Consider the following 17,438-nt stretch of genomic DNA (forward strand, 5'->3'; position numbering starts at 1 on the left):
CTGGCACAGGGCAGACTTTTCCGCACAACCCTTAGGCAGGAATGGTCATTTCTGCTAAAATCTGTGGTAGGTCTGAAATACGGAGACAAAGAAGAGACCTTTCATTTACAATTAAAGCCAGGATTTAAACCAAAGTCTCCAATGGTGAAATACTCTACCCTACCGCAACAACAGCACAGCTGCATACTCATCTAAAATAACTTCTCTGGGCTTGATTTCACTGCAATTGAATCAACGGGAAAATTTTGGAATTGCAAATACTGGATATGCACTACTACTTAATTGCACGTTAATGTATTTTGAACATCATGAGACAGAACACACAGAACTCTTGTACATTTGACAAGTTGAGTAAGACCCACCACATTTTAAAAGAAAACTATTTAAGGAATTATGGAATGAAGCTGATTTACATACCTTACCAAGGTGAAAGAACAAACAAAGTTACTTCAGAGACCAATTACTAAAGGCTTCATTTATTCAATATTCTTGGTTCCAATGACTTGGCTTGAATGACTTTCATTTCTAGCTCCATACAATACATGGAAGATCATTCAATGATCTTCGGCCTTTTCCCATCCGTACAGGCCAAAATCTCATCTGATGAACATATGTGAAACATGAGTCTGGTTTACAATTTTATAGCTGCAGTAAGCCTACTCACGCAGTCCAACCGCTAAGTCCTCATGAGACACAGTTACTTCCAGGTTGGTTGACATTAGTTCTGAGCATTCTGAATTTTCTTTTTATAGCTCCTCACAATAAGTACCCACATTAAGAAAAAATATAATCGTGATGCCAAAGTTTAAGATAAAGTGTAAACAAACATGTGGAGTAAGAAATGGATGGAAACGTAAGAGTTGGATTGCATAGGCCGGGAATCTGCAGCAGTGCATAAAAGCTTCTAACTGCACTAAAATTCTGAGGAAGCAATAAGCAGTGGGAAGCCAGTCTTGAAGAGGTCAGGTAAAGGGAAGATTCTAGTAATGCAGGCCTGCCATGGTCTCAAAAAGAACAACACAGTTCAATATGGTCTGAGCGCTTTGCATGTAAGAAGGTTACAAAATAAATTTAGCACTGACAGTATTCTTCTAATAGTACTTGGTATTCTAAAACCATGTTCTCTTGCACATATTAGGCCCTGTATCAGAGGTCTCCAGCCTTTTTAAGCACAAGATCACTTTTTGAATTTAAGTCAGTCCAGGATCCACCTCAAACACAAATACCCCTGTCCTGCCCCTTCTCCAAGGCCCCACTCTCCTTACTCTGTGAAGATGGGGTACAGGGGAGGGGGACAGAGTGACATCAGTGCCCCTCCCTCTGTCTCTCCCACCCTACACAACAAGCAGGAAGCTCCCAGCGGGCAGCGCTGAGGCTCTAGGCAGGAGCAGCAGGGCAGTGTGGGGAAAGGCAGTTGAAGTGTCAGCACTTGATAGCCTCGCAGTCAAACGAGTCAGGATCACCTGTCAGATGCTCCAAGATCTACTGGTAGATTCTGATCTACTGGTTGGTGATCACTGCCCTATATGGTGGTGATCCTGCATTGTCTGTATGATCCTCTATATGGTTTCTGCATATGGGGATTTGAACAGTGGGTAAAGTTACTTCTTCCCGCCCCCCCCCCCCCCCCCCCCACCTTGGTTCCAACCCAGTTGCTGTCTACTGAACCAACAAACAGTTTTCCCACAAGTCTGTCCAATCTAGGGATTCCAGTGTTCCTGGCTTCTTAACATTAGTATGGACAGTACAGACTCTGTGCCTGCCGTAGGGTGCGTCTACGCTGCACTGTTATTTTGAGATAACGAGCGTTATTTCGAAATAATGTGAGCATCTACACAGCCATTCCATTATTTCAAAATAATTTTGAAATAATCGACAGGTTAGTCCGAAATCTGTAAATGATTCTATGAGGAATAATGCCTATTCCGAAATAGCTATTTCAAAATGAGGCATGTGTAGATGCTCCACTTCTGCTATTTCGAAATAGCCCCTCACTAAGGCCATTCAAAGTTATTCTGCCCCAATGTTCCTGGGGCTCTAAATTGAGATACCACGTCTACATTAGGGAAACCTGCCTTGGACTAATTTTGAGGCCCCCCTGCAGTGCAGACGTGCTATTTTGAAATAAACTATTTCAGAATAACTATTCCAGAATAGCTTATTTCTAAATAAGCATGCAGTGTAGACGTATCCTTACATTTGCCTTGTTTTCCATATTCAAGGTTCATAAAATCTTACATCCATGTTGTAACTGTAGATAAGACAGATAAGGACCATGGCTCAGGGACACCCTGAAACAAAGAGATCCCTAGAAAACAACAAAAGCATTTAAAGAGTAAGCTATTTGGAGGCAGATTTCATGCTTTCTTTTGTGATTTATACATCACCGAACACAGGAGATAAATAGTAAGACAGGTATGGGTGCCCAAAATAAAATCTGTGACTCTGCAGCAAATTATCTGTTAGACTGAGATAGAACAGTGGAACGATCATTACAAATGTGAACAACTAGGATTTGGTATTCATGGATAGAAAGTGTGAGAGGTTGATTAGTGAAAAACAGCCTGCTACAGGAAGTTCCAACACCATTTATCAGCTCTCTACAGTGGCTCGGGGCATTAAAACAGCCTGACCTCAACACTTGAACTCTGGCCATTTGGCAGAGATTTTGAGGTGTGCTATAGTTTGCTGGAACATGACCCAAACATTTCAGAACACTTTGTATGAAGAACTTTAGGTAATGACCTTCATTGTTACTTTTCATAAAACAAGGGAAGCTAATTTATCTATATTTCTATATAACCCAATAAACAACAATATTTTACAGTTACAGATGACTTCCCATTCAAGGACTTAATACCACATTTGTCAAGTCAGTAATTATTAAATTCATTTTGTAGCAAAGGAAACAAGGACACAGGGATGGAGTGACTTGCCCGAAGAAAGAAAGGAAGGTTGTGGCACAGCTGGAAATACAAAACTCTGGTGACCAGTCCTTTGTCTTGGTGGTAAGATTCTTTTGCCCCCCAGTGTGGCTTACAAATTAATGACAGAAACATTAGCTAAGTGTAAGTCCACGTTATTTCAGGGTAGGCTGGGAGAAGAGTTGAAGACATAATTAAGGCCGTTTTCCCTTATGCAATATTTATAATAATATACAAAAATAAAATGACACTTGACAGGAAAATAAACATTTAATGAAAGACTGCGATGAAAAATCCATCTATTTAAAATACTGTTTATTTGTGATTTAACATTAATTAGCATTACATCTATGAGCAATTTCAGATAACATTTATATAATTTTCCACAGGACACAGAGTTGGCTGGCTCATTCTTTATGCCAAAGCAAGTAAATAGAGGCATTAGCAAAAAGGTGCAAATAGTTCACGTTTGCATTTTAAAAAATATTTATGCACATTGCATTCATTAAGATATATTTTTTAAAAAAGTTATGAAAAGCATAGTTCACAGGTTACTTTTTCTACATATGTTGTAATACAACACAAAAAATGTAGAACATAAAAAAAAGAAGTTAAGCAACTGGAAGTTTCCACTAAGATTAAAAACACTGATTCCAGTATTTAGTGATAACTAGAATATCATTTCCAGGATCCATTCCAACATTGCATTGTCACACTTACACACTCAAAGCTAACCAGCTCCAGAACATGCTATAGTCAATATTTTTGCATGCCAAACCACTCTCCAGCCATACTTAATCTATATACTGTATATATTTCAACTGGCAATCTGGGAATCACACTGATCTTTTAAACTTGTTTGCTATTGCAATGGCTGATGTCCTACAACAAATTTGAGAAGAAAAAACCCTATGTTAATTTCTATGCTTAGTTTGTTTTTACAATATAGTAAAAAGCAAAAATTAAAATATCAGCAAAATGAGTAAGTGGCACTACTGCCACTACCCATGGCACTAAGATCTAATTGGTTCTTGGTTTGTCTGAAGGACATAAGAGATTCATGATACCCTTTTAAAAATCAAATTGAAGTGAGATAGAGTGTAGATCTCCATGTGAAACCACGTAAGTTATTTTAACTTCTAATATGGAAATGTGATTTGATGATTTAATAAAAATACCTCACAATCCATATCATATATGTAATAAAAATAATCACCAAACTTTTACTTTCTTTGCAACATTCTATTTTCTTACCATTTCACATTCCCTTAACAGTTTTGTTTCCTTCATTTGGTTATGTTAAGAGATTATTTTTCTTCATTTATTAGCAATGCCATGAGGGAAAAACCATGGTAAGATTTAAACATGAATCCATTTTAATTTTATATGCTTTAATCCTTTGATAGTGGAGTCCCTGGATTCCTGAATTATATTTAAGTATACTCTAAACCAAGCATCCTTAAATACACTCTACTGTTAGATGCTTGGTTTACATGCTTATAATATTTTTTATACTAAATGGTATACAAACATTTCAACATATAAAATCTTATTTTGTTTTTCCATACTTTAACTAAGTTATCAATGTTAAGTGTATAAAATCCCCTTTTATTGAAAAATAAGGGTTTTTTTCCCAACTGATAGAATAAAAAAAGATGCATTTAAAAATTATATTTCACTAAAATGAAATATTTGGCAAAAAAGTTATTGATGAATTGACTTTTACACATTTTGTATAATTCCAAATAAAATTTCTCTTACACAGTTTTTCTTCTAATATTACGTGCCAGTGTATAATATTCTATATATTCTAACCTTAAGATTTAAAGGTGTGCTGTTAATATGTACCCATTGATGAAGGGTACAGAAACAAAATATATTGTCTGAATCACAATACAAAACGTATTATATGATTACCAAGTGAGGCAGCAGTTTAAAAATGAAATTTCATGTAATCACTCAACAGTAACTCAATTAGAGACTTCAACTGTGCTGAAGGTTTTACAGTCTGCAAAATACTCCAAGTGTAACTTGTCACAACAATGTACTACAATGGTATCTGATCTCACTATGATAGTATTAAAGCACCTGCCAATGTAGCTCTATGTGAAATTACTGAATGTTTCAAACCCTCAGTAATTTTGGACACTAAGTAAGAGATGAATTTTTTTTTTAAACATAAAATTATTTTTAGTAAAACCTTTTCCAGTTTTGTTCATAGGTTAAGATCCAGTTTACTGCACACCCCTACCACTACTTTGTTAATGTTCACCTTGAATGTGGTTTCAAAATGTGCAATGCCACCTCTTAAGAACAGAGCTGCTCTTATGCTTCCACCTTTTCCTTCTTTTTGTTCTTTTTCAGAAAAGACGGAGTACGGAATTTCTTTTTCTTCTTCGATGGTGATTTGGAAGGGGAGCCCTCAGGAGACAGGGTCTCTTCAATCTTTTCAGAGGTTTTAATTGTAATCTCTACACTCTCCACAGTACTAGTGGTTAACTGACTGACCCGTTGGGTGAGATCTTCTTCCACATCATGCATATCTTCTTTGCCATTCACCACCACAACTGGTACCTCTGTGGAGATGAGGTTAGCATTCTGGACATACATATCTTCATGATTTTCTATGAAAATGGAGAGTTCCACTATTATTATTCTTACTTTTGAGAGAAATATTTATGAAAAAAAATCAGAACTGGGCCTGGAATATGAAGTTTGGAAATTTGATTCGGATATGAACTGCTGCAAAGTTTAAGGTGCTCAATTATGTATTTTTCCTGTTTTCTGTGCTCTTTATTTTGTTTTTGTCAAATGATATAAAAGTAATAGTGTACATATTTCATCAAAGGATATGGAGTCAACTTCTCAGCCCATTCGTAGCCAAGAATAAAGCAACAGCTTTGCTGACCAAACAGTCTAAAGTATAATTAGAATTATGTGTGCCTTCACAAGGCCAACATATGAATATGCACTCACTATGCAAAAAAAGCTTTCAGAATAAAAACCTTTAAAAATGCTACACTGCTTCTGTTTCAGTACCAACGGAGGTTCTCTTTTGGAAGACTGTTAAACAAAAGACATAATAGCTACATAACAGGGAACAACAGACAACATACCTCCCATTTATTCATGTATGTTTCACAGTGTGCAATTTTATTGGAATGATTTCACATCAGCAAAAATGTATATTGGGGGGAAAAAAAATCAGTAATGGTCTTTAAGACACACTCACTGTTAACTACAGTTAATTAGGTTAGTTTTTGGCCAGCTAACTTTGAAAAATGTGTTCTATCAATTCCAATTTTTCATTTAGATTGAGTAAAGGTGCAGACTTCAGTAAACTCATTGGTTGTAAAAAGCAAGAATTTCATACTGAAACACATATTCCAGTTTCTAAAATCTGCAAAGCAGGCTAAACTATACCTTACTTAAAGGGTATAATGAAACAATAAGTGACCAACATTATTAGAGCTCTTTGTGTTTTATAAGAAAGTTGTATTTAATACCTTCTAATTTTTCAGGGACATTTTGTGGGGACTGAGTTTGTGACACAGATGAACCATCATCTGAGACTAATTCCTGTTCAGCATCTGCAGGATAAGATTTGAATTAGTAGCCATGCAAAATAAAAATGAGCAAGAATATTAATGTTAGTGCATAAAGTATTTACAGCTCTGCTAGCACTGAACTGTTCATGCTAAAGTACATTAATTTCTTGACAATAGTTTAAACACATTATTAAGAAGTTTTACAGCCATCATCCACTAACAGTTAGTTATCAGATGTTAGCTCTTCTATACAAGTAATTAAAAAAAAGGCTGAATACAAGCGAGCAGGTAGACCATGCATATGCAGTTTCATCTCATCATTACCAAGTGACACATAAGAAATCATGATACCATTCATACTCTTAGAAAATCTATACTACGAAAGTCAATCACACAGTATTAGTGCAGGAGAATGCATTATAAATGCTATTGTTAAGCAATACTGAATTAGTAATTCCTATAAGGATTAGCAACATAAAAAACTGTTATAAAATGCTTCTAATTCAAGTGGATGAAAGTCTTGGGGACATAGGAAAGATTATTGAAAAACAATGTTTTTACCTTTGAATCTTTAAGCTTTTGAAAATAAGAAATTATAAAGGTATGCTTTAAAATACCAGCATTTCAGAGTTAAGACATTGCCAAGTGAATAGCAAACAGAAAACTATACCATTTAAGAATATTATTTTTGATAAATGAGAGTTGCTAATGCTTTGCTCTAAATGTTTAAGATTTTATTTCTTGGCGTGTATTCCCCAATTCATGGTGGCATATTTCTCCTTTCAAAGGATCAGCTATTCCTATCTGAAATACAGGTTCAGAAAACAATACAAAATGAACCTATTAATGTACTTAGGTTGACTCCCATTGTTATGTAAGCTTTCTGGCATTTTCGTTCCTATTAGGGCAGGGGTGGGCAATAATTTTTGATGGGGGGGGGCCACTCCAAGAATTTAGAAAGTGGTCGAGGGCTGCAACTCTTCCATGATATTAATGGAGGAGGTGTGGGGTCTTGGATGGAAGTTGGGTGCAGAAGGGAGCTTGGGGTAAGGGATGGAGTTTGGATGAAGGAGGCAGTTGTGACCTGGGGCACTGGACTGGGGCGGAGAGGGTTGGATTGTGACCTAGGGCAATAGGGGACTGTGATCTGGGGTAGGGGATTAGGGTGCCAGATCTGGGAGGGGATAATGGGTATAGGAGGGGAGCAGAGGATTTGGGTATGTGGAGTGGGGGGCAGAGCATTGGGAAAGGGAGGGACTGGGGTGCCAGAGACTTACCAGCCAGCAGCGGTTCCTGAATCAGCCTCCCTGCCCGTCCTGCCTCATGCAGGCTGCAGCCAGGTGCTCTGGAGCCCCTTGTGCTTTGTGGCTGCCTGTTATTGAAACAGGCAGCTCCCATTGACCAGTATCTGGCAAGAAACCGGCCAATGGGATTGTGCTGGGGGTGGAAGCAGCTCCTGAAACTCCCCCCCCCCCCCCCCTCCGGGACTCAGTTTTAAAAGAAAAACTGCCCAACAGCCACGTTTGAATGACATGCGGGTGGGACAAGGCAAACAGGGAGCCTGCCTGGAGCTCCCTGCAGCATCCGTGGGCTGGATCTGGTGGCATATTTTGCCCAGGCTTGTACTAGGGACATAAAAGGTTAACCAGAGGGCTGGGTGGTGGTCTGGTTGGACCCCAGCCACACAGTTAACCGGTTACATGATTGCAATTATAGTGTTAAGCTGTTTTTAATGGATAGTGACACCCCTAGTTTTGACACAAAGTAAAATCACCTAACATAAATTCTACAGTCCTCAAACCGTAAAAATTTGTAATATTTCCCAGGATGGTTGCTTTTGTCAGGTGAGTGCAAGAACTACAGCATAACAAGGTTTCAAGATGTGCTATCCCACCCCAACATAACAATGGAAGTTTGATCATAATGTAACAAATCATGTTCAATAAGGGCACCTTCCTACTGGCTTCCTGTTTGTCAACCCCATTAATTTCACATCTGGCTTTTAATATTATTATTTTAATATTATTGTTTACATTGCACTGGTGCCTACTGACCCCAACTGTGCTACCAGCTGTACAAACATTCCAACAGACAGTCCCTACCCCACAAAACTTTAAAGGTTTGTAGAGTGCTGCATTCTAACTAGTGCTGTCAAGAGATTAATCATGTGCATTGCCCCTTTGAAACATTGCAGTGGCATTTCAAAGGAGCAGTGCCATGAAAGCCCAGGATCAGCTGCAGTCTTCAGCTGGCCCCAGGCTCAGTGCAGCTGCCCCTTTGAAACACCAGGGCGGTGCTTCAAAGGGGGCAGCACTGCACAGCTGACCCCAGGAGCTGCCCATTTCAAATGCAGCAGCGGCATTTCAAAGGGGCAGTGCTGCAGAAACACCTGCAATTAACGTGTTAAAAAAAAACTTACGTGATAATTGTGCTCTGCGTTAATCGCAGGAGTTAATGCACGTTAATTGATAATGCACGTTAACTGACAGCCTTGATTCTACCTGTTCATAAAGCTCCAGTTACTGCAGGCTCCCTAGTGAAAACTGATCTACCCATGTTCCAAAGCAGGATAAATCAAAGTACACTGGCAAACTTTCCTTTTGTGGTAACAGGGTCCGCCCACATGGACTATTAGTGACTGGCAGACTAATGTGTGGCAAATTTATACCACAGCTTACCTTCAACTAACGATTCATCTGGATAAGCCCCCAGTATAAGCAGAGACAAGAAACGGGAACACAAGCAAACACTGGTAAGCCTGAAAGCCATGGGTGTTAGTACACTAGCTACTGAACAGTGTCAGGGTTTTTTGTTTGGTAGGGAGCATGGCAAAAACTGTTTTAAGGAGGGATTTAAAGGAAGACAATGAGGAGGTTCTTAGGATATTTACATAAGCCGGTGTCTCACCAACAGAAGTTGGTCTAGTAAAAGATATTACCTGATCCACCTTGCCTCTTATGCTTGTATTAAATTTGTAGATGATACCAAGCAGGGAAGGATTGCAATTGCTTTGAAAGATAGGGTCATAATTCAAAATGATCTGGACGAACTGGAGAAATGGTCTGAAGTAAACAGGATGAAGTTTAATAAGGAAAAATGCAAAGTGTTCCACTTCAGAACGAACAATCAGTTTCACATACAGAAAATGGGAAATGACTGTCTAGGAAAGAGTACTGCAGAAAGGCATCTAGCGGTTATAGTGGACCACAAGCTGAATTTGAGTCAACAGTGTGACACTGCTACAAAAAAAGCAAACATGATTCTGGGATGTGTTAACAAGACTGTTGTGAGCTAGACATGAGAAGTCATTCTTCTGCGCTACTCTGCACTGATCAGGCCTCAGTTGGAGTAGTATATCCAGTTTTGGGCACCTCATGTTAAGAAAGATGTGGAGAAATTGGAGAAGGTCCAGAGAAGAGCAACAGAAATTATTAAAGATCTGGAAAACATGACCTGTGAGGGAAGACTGAAAGAACGGGCTTGTTCAGTTTAGAAAAGAGAAGACAGAGAGGGGACATAACAGTGGTTTTCAAGCATCCAAAAAGGTGTTACAAGGAAGAGGGAGAAAATTGTTCTCCTTGACCTCATAGGACAAGAAGCAATGGGCTTAAATTGCAGCAAGGGAGGTTTAGGTTGGACATTAGGAACAACTTCCTAACTGTCAGGGTGGATAAACACTGGAATTACTTGCCTAGGGAGGTTGTAGAATCTCCATCTCTGGAGATATTTAAGAGGAGGTTAGACAGATATCTATCAGGGATAATCTAGACCAGGGGTCAGCAACCTTTCCAAAGCAGCGTGCCAAGATTTAACTTAGGCGCTTATATTTATGGATCTGCATGTCAGGGGGAGGAGGGCGGCGAAGGAGGGGACAGAGGCTGAGAGGGCATGAGGGGGCTAGGCGGATGTGTGAAGAAAGCCCTGACCTTGCTTGTCAGATCTAGCTCGCGACAGAGTGGCAGAGCGAGTGGCTCCATGCGCTGCCACTCCCCAGTGGGGGGAGACAGCAGTAGTGCACCTGCCAACCCTCAATGTGCCGCCTTGCAGCACCTCAGCTGGGCTCTGGCCCCTCCCGGGGCTGAAGTGGCAGCTCCAAGGCGCTGAGATCTGGGTTTTGCCTCTGACATGGCCACCCCCTCTCCAGCAGCAGCAGTCGCTGTAACAACAAGCTGCCACCTGGAGATGGAGGAGTGACCGGACCAGGGATCCGCATGGCAGCCGCAGCGGGTGGCAGGGGCTCGCCAGGACTCCAAAAATGTTCTAGACTCCGGAAACGCCCACCAGCAAAGCGCTCAGAGCACCTATGTTCTCTGGAAGGGAGGTAGGGAGGCCGTTGCTGCTGCATCGTGCTATCATGAGCCTATCCCAGCTGATCAGGCAGGGAGGCTCATACGCCAGTGAAAGTGATCTTGTGTATCACTTCTGGCACTTGTGATTAGGCTGCCACCCCCTGATCTAGACAGTGCTTGGTCCTGCCATGAGGGCAGAAGACTCCTGAGGTCCCTTCCAATTCTAGTATTCTATGATTCTCTCTAAGACCCTGGGACACACAAGGCTACAGCCATTCCTCTGTAATCCCTTACGATGTCCAACGGGTGTCTCTTCATAGGAGGAATTCGGTATTTGATCAGGAGCTTAATCTCTGAAATTTAATTCCACAATCTAGCTAATGAATAAGAACTACTACTTCTTCTCATACTACTTTGACGAGACGGATGAGAAGACAGTTACATAATAATGATCAAGAATCCTGGACATGCACCAAGAATCTGACCAGAGAAAGAAACTCTGCTACTTTCTGATATAAATTGCATCTGTCCTGTTGCAGCCAGATAACAAGGAACAATTAGTACTTCTTTTGCTCTGTGGCCTGTACTGATGGCAGCCAAGTCTCGGTGTCCTCTCTAGCTGTCTCCAGGATAAATGTAACAAACAACTGGGGGGTGGAGGGGAGAAGAAGAGAAATACAAATGTCAAAAGATGAGAACAGGAAGATGCAAATCTGCTATTATTGCTCTCAGCACCTGGCATTGAAAAGCCATATTAACTGCAGTGCACAAGCGAATGCATGTAAGTAATGTCTGGCAGTTGTACTTTGCACATTTCCTGTAGCAAGGCTTCCCTGAGGAAGCTGCTGCAGACCTTGTAAAATAAGCAATCATGCCCAGCCTCTGCATTCTATTGAGAAGAACCTGTTTTTTTGTCGCCACTCACTGAAGACATGTCCTTTGTCTCTACGCACAAAACACGGCACCTGCATCGCCACAGCTGTGCCACTACTGTGTGCATCTCGGGAAGTTCTGCTGCTAGCCCAATAAAGCCAACTTCCGTAACTCGTGGAGGTACATCAGCAGAGGTGTGTCTCCATAGCTCCATGAGCACTTAGTGCTTACCACGCCAGTGCTTATGCCAGTGCTAACTTATGTTGGTCAGGAGGTGATTGATTTACTCCCCTGAGCAACGTAAGTTTGGCTGACATAAACTGATGTGTAGACATAGCTCAGACTAATTCAAGAGGCGAAAATCTGTAAGGTTCAAAACCTTACGGTAAATAATACCCAGGTAAAAAAGCTTCAGGGGGTAGCTGAGTTACCCATGTAAAAGAAAACCTGAATTAATTTAAAGCTTAGTTCTGACCCAGATGTTATCTGAGGTGTTCTACATGTTCCTATACCCTAACTAGGCTTTCACATAAGAGGAACTGCAGTAAAGTACCCAAGAAACCTCCTGTTTTTGAAGGGGGGAAGGGATGGATCAAACAACTCGGCTTCACTGAGCTTGAACCCTACAGGAATGGTCCACGCCAGGAATCTGAAGATACCACTGATTTACTCTGGAACCATGCCTCCTGAGCTACAGAGAAGCCATCTACACAGTATGAGGGGATGAGGAGAGGACATTGTCTCCAGAACAATCTCACCTGAGTGGACACAATCCTACATAAGATGAGGCTTCATAGGATTTGCATTGACGATCACTGAACTCTCACATATCCTCTAATGAGAACTGACTCTTAGTGCTGTGGCCACACAGATACAATTCAATAGGCCCACCCACAGTTTGACAACACCCTTTGGGGTACTTGAAATTGTCATATCCCCTTTCAGTCCGATAGGCACCGATTTGAGGATGCCCCCCTTTTTTCAAGACCCTACCTGACTGTTAAAAAGGAAAGACCAATTCCCAGTATCTTTTTTTGTGGCAGCTTGACCTGGTGCGTGTGTGGCGGGGGGAGGAGAGCGGGGGGGAAGAGAACAGGACGACTGGCACTGGAGCAGGTCATATTTTTGAGGCAGCAGTGTCCATTGGTCTTTTAGATCATTGGAATTTTTTTCGCAGATGAATTTTTTTGCATTAAAGATTGCCTAAGCACATGCAAAGATAGAAAGACAGAGACTCTGATTGCCCTTTTCCATTTTATATTCTGATGACTACATTTAAAATGGACACAAATCTACAACTTTGTATTTCAGAAGTCAGTAGCTGTTAGTTAATCTTAGTGGCACAGCTGATAAATGAAATAGGCATAAGCTACAATCCACTCATAGAATGTTCTATTTATACCAGATATATATTTGCTTTTAAATCATGTTTTAGTTTAATTGGCCTTTTACTGTCAGATTCACACAAGACAATGCATCAGATAAAAATTAGCAATTAAATAACTTGCAATAATTACAGTTTCCAGAATGCAATGAATCTTTCAAGTGTATTTTAGAAATATTGTTTCTTTTTATGTTGAATATCTAAAACACTACTGAAAAGCCTTAGCTAATCCCCTTGGAAATCCATTTGAACAGACACGGCTTACTCATTATGATGCACAAAGCTGTTCATGCAGACTAAGATAGGAGATTTTTTCATACTTTCCTGATATTAGATGTACTGTATGTATAGTTTGTTCCGCTCCTCCAACTCCGTCCTGGACCTTCTCTAATCTGTCTGTCATCCCTTGTACTCTTCTGAAACTGCTCTCACGAAGTCACTTCAAGAGTATTGACCAATTCTGACTCCCTAGACAAATCTTCACAGGCAGTTGGCCATTCTCATTGACCTGTCAAGCTGCCGTTGACACTCAACCAACCTCTTCTTAAAATCTTGATCTCCCCTTGGCTTCCATGACTTTCTCCTCTCTTGGTTCTCCTAGTTCCTTAATTTCTCATTCCTACTCTTCATGGGGGTTTCACAGGGCTCTGTCCTTGGTCCCTGTAAAGGATTCAGGCCTATTTTAGTGCCCTCCTTCTAACAGATAAAGGTTGATCTTGCTGAGCTGGGTTAATTCTGTCTGTGCTGTCTCAGAATTCAGGGAAGCAGTATCCAGCAGGATTACTTGTTTTATTTTAAGCCTTATTGACAAAAAGAACCACTTTCACATCCATCCAGGCTGGTGCTGTAGAGATCGTTTTCCTAGCTTATTATGGCTTTAAACACGCCATTGCCTCCCTTTGCATTCTTCCTGTGAGTCCCCCTTCTCTATTCAAACTACTTTGTACTCACTTTCAAGGCCTTTTATAGAACTATTCCACCTGACCGATCTCACCTCTCATTCACTAATTAAGAAGTCAACTCCTGTCTCCAGTCCGTCTTCATTGCCCATGGATTAAAATTTCAAACAAGCACCTCCGTACTTTCTCTCATGCTGCCCTCAACTGGGAGAAGGTCCCCAGGAATACTCACAAAACTTAGTATCCCTCAAATCCCTCCTCTGCTATGACGTCTACAAAAAATCCTCAAACTCTGAATTTGATAATTTTTGGGCCAGTGGTGTATTGAGACTATCATGCTGATCAATTCTGAATCACTGTTTTCTTGTTTTCCCATCAATTTGTCTGTATCCATCTGTTGTCCCTTGTCTTAGATTGTAAGCTCTTTGCAACAGGACTGTCTGCTTATTCTTTGTTGGTAGAACATCTAGCACAGTAGAGTTCTGGTTCATGAGTAGGTCTCCTTGGTGAGACCACAACAGAAGTAATAAACCCACAGTAATAACAGTACCCAGAATATTTAAGCATGAACATTGCTTAGATTCATTCCTATCGATGTAGTGCCCTTTCATTATTGTTAATAATAGCACTTCAAGTTAAATCAGAATATGTCCATCATTAACTGTGGTTTATTTGCCTGGGGAGTCTTTAAATATACTCTGTTAGCTGCCCTAATTAAATAGGACAGAATGGATATTACGAATAAGTCTGTCAAAGAAATCCAACAACAATAGAGTGTCAGCTGCTTCGGAATTATTCTGTGAAATGTTTCTCCTCTTTTTGGGTAACTTTACTACACAAATTCCCTAGCAATTCTTTTTTAGTGTAGTAAAGAATATCACATTTTAATATCACCAACTTCCTCAGTTCAAAAAAGAAAATGTTCCTAAACAATATATCCAAGAGACATGACATTAGAAAGGGATTAATAGGACTCAGCACATATGCCATACGATTAACAACCTTCTCATTTCTGATTTTGTATGTAATATGTTTAATCTACTGAATGGATTTTTTTAAACAACTAAGATTTAATTATAATTAAAAATCTCAACCATTTCTTATGTAGTTACTGATTTCAGAATACCTTAGAAGAAGCATCCACCTCAAACTTAATCCCCAACATTTGGCAGATTAGACTACTGACCTTCCATTCCTTGCTGCTTGCGCTCAATTGTCTTCTTATACTCTTCCAGTTCCTTTTCAGTAAGATGACTGAATGGATTGGGAGGGGCTGGTGGTGCATGCTCATCTTCCTCAAACTGCATTGGCTGGGGAAAAAAAGAAAAAAAAAATCAGAGACAGTAATAACAACAGAAAAGATTTACAGTATCTGTCCCTTCCTTTCCAAGGTTTGGGGATAACAGACCTACAAGAAAGAGAGTGTTGTAGATGGAAAGACTAAAAAAGCAAATTGAAATTGCTTCAATTAATAAGCATTTGCTCCCAAGTATACTGTAGGCATTTGCTTATTTAAAATATTGTGGGATTTGGTAATAAATTAAAAAAAAAATCAAAATTTTCTTGTGCTCACTTGCCTCTGAAAATTATTAGTTGAGATTTCTGGTGACTGATCTACTGCTGTTGATATAAAGTAACAACAGGCATTAATTGATTACTTATTGCATAATATCTCAGATTAGCCACTAAGGTGTCAATTGATTAAAGCACACAACTGCTTTGGTGAACTGTGATCCAAATATCTAAGCTCATTTGAAAAAGCCTTTTTGTCCATTTGAATCAATGGATTTACCTCAAAATTTAATAATTCATTTTTACAAATGTGAATTTTAATGGTATGCTAAGAGTGGCATTATCAAAAATGCCAAGTGACTCAAGACTGAGTTCCATTGACTTTCAGGAACTTGCACTCCTCAAATCATGTATGCACTTTTGAAAATTCCACCTCAAAATTCTAATCTTCTAAAGCTTCCTACTTTTCTCACCAATGTGCTGTAGAGTCCACCTCTAAGGCCATGTCTTCACTTCCCAGAAGATTGACACTGTGGCAGTCGATCTTCCGGAGTTTGATTTAGCAGGTCTAGTAAAGACCCGCTAAATTGAACACTAAGCGCATCCCCATTGACATCGGTACTCCTCAAATTGGGAGTTTGACACAAATAATGGAGTTGCATATCTTAATTTGAATTTAGCATAAATATAGACATGGCTTAAGAGTGACAACCCTTACTCTAGTTAATATCTATTTATTCTGCTGAGAATTTTAACAGGGCTGGCCCACATTTTGACACCTGAGGCGGGGAGCTCAAATGACACCCACATGCCCCCTCGCTTGGGCCAAAACTTTGAAATGTCTCAATTCTGCCTTCTTCCCGTTCTATTCCTCTCATGTCACTCCACCATCTCTGTGCATCTAGAGCAGAGAGAATACATATGCACCAGCAGCAGACAATTTTCTACACTCTGGGTTCTAGTGGCGCCCTTCCCCCCCCCCCCCCCCCCACAGTCTGCCTCAGTTTGCCTCATGGTAAGGCCAGCCCTGAATTTTAATAAAAGCCCACTAAAATAGTGACCCTCTCTATACAAAGAGTTTAATCACAATTAACTTACAGCCATCAAAAGAGTAGGACTTCACTATCAACACAGGCTAGATTTACATCAATAATTTACATTAATATGGTGTCTGAATTGTTTAGTATTAACTTATTACAATTTCCACAATAAATTCTTCCTTCTACATTTCATTTCCTTTTTTCAGTTTATGATTGTTCTACAACCATGGTGTTCAATAAACTAGTCACTAGCCACATGTGGCTATTTGGCTGGTCACTATAGTGGCGACTGCTTCAGAAGTGGTTGGAAGCCACAGTTCTACAGCAAGCAAACTGTTTATAAAACTGAACTTGAGAAATAAGAGAGGGAGAAATGGAGTGATTGTTTTAAAGTGAAAAACACTTTTAAGTCAACAAGGTGACATTCACTTGCACTACATGAGAAAAGAAGGGGAAAAAAACCCCAAAACCTCAGCACCATTTCAAGAGTATAGGGAATTAAAGTGAGGAAATTGTCTTAACCCATACATAAAATGTGGGGCAGCTGCACACAAAAAATGACAAGATCTTTGTCAGAATAAGTGGATTTTCTATATTTATCTAGAAAAGCATACAAAATTATACATAATTAGGGCCATTTGTATAACTCAGAAATAAATACAACTGTGCTAAAGAAAAAGCAGAGTTATCTTTGAGGGATGTAAGCGACTAGTTGAGTAGTCGACTATTTGATAAGCAAATGCTTATCAGGTAGTCGACTAGCAACTTGACTAGTCACTCCCCCTCCCCCCGCGCCTTGCTGCCTCTATCGGAGGGAGGAAGCAAGTAGGGGCAAGCAGGAGCCAGTGCTGGGGGGAACTGGCTTAAAGCAACCCCCGCTGGTGCCATTTCCCTGTTTACGGCCAGTTCCCCCCAGCACCGTCTCCGTCGGGTAGGGGAGGCAGAGGCACAGCAGGGAAACGGTGCGAG

General features: G+C 40.1%; 1 protein-coding gene and 1 long non-coding RNA gene across 27 annotated transcripts in view; one reads left to right on the top strand and one right to left on the bottom strand.

Moving 5' to 3' along the window:
* The window catches only part of LOC106732807 (uncharacterized), an 84,148-nt gene extending 80,988 nt beyond the window's left edge, over positions 1–3,160 (top strand). For 2 of the 4 annotated variants that reach the window (XR_012905723.1, XR_012905722.1), the window contains one exon: positions 2,901–3,160. This is a non-coding gene — a long non-coding RNA (uncharacterized LOC106732807). The remainder of the gene's footprint in view (positions 1–2,900) is intronic. The other 2 variants (XR_012905721.1, XR_001369070.3) reach the window with 2 other exon arrangements.
* A 62-nt stretch (positions 3,161–3,222) lies between these two features.
* ADD3 (adducin 3) overlaps positions 3,223–17,438 on the bottom strand; it is a 181,277-nt gene continuing 167,061 nt past the window's right edge. For 21 of the 23 annotated variants that reach the window (XM_075935505.1, XM_006135013.4, XM_075935497.1 and 18 more), the window contains 3 exons: positions 15,104–15,227; positions 6,431–6,514; positions 3,223–5,548 (listed from right to left, as the gene is read on the bottom strand). In XM_075935505.1, coding sequence (XP_075791620.1) covers positions 5,250–5,548; positions 6,431–6,514; positions 15,104–15,227 — 507 coding nt within the window. In that variant the 3' untranslated portion in view covers positions 3,223–5,249. Of the gene's footprint in view, positions 5,549–6,430; positions 6,515–13,640; positions 13,679–15,103; positions 15,228–17,438 lie in introns of those variants that run through there. The other 2 variants (XM_075935501.1, XM_075935509.1) reach the window with 2 other exon arrangements.

The sequence above is a fragment of the Pelodiscus sinensis genome, chromosome 8 (genome assembly GCF_049634645.1).
Source record: "Pelodiscus sinensis isolate JC-2024 chromosome 8, ASM4963464v1, whole genome shotgun sequence".
Lineage (NCBI taxonomy): Eukaryota > Metazoa > Chordata > Testudines > Trionychidae > Pelodiscus > Pelodiscus sinensis.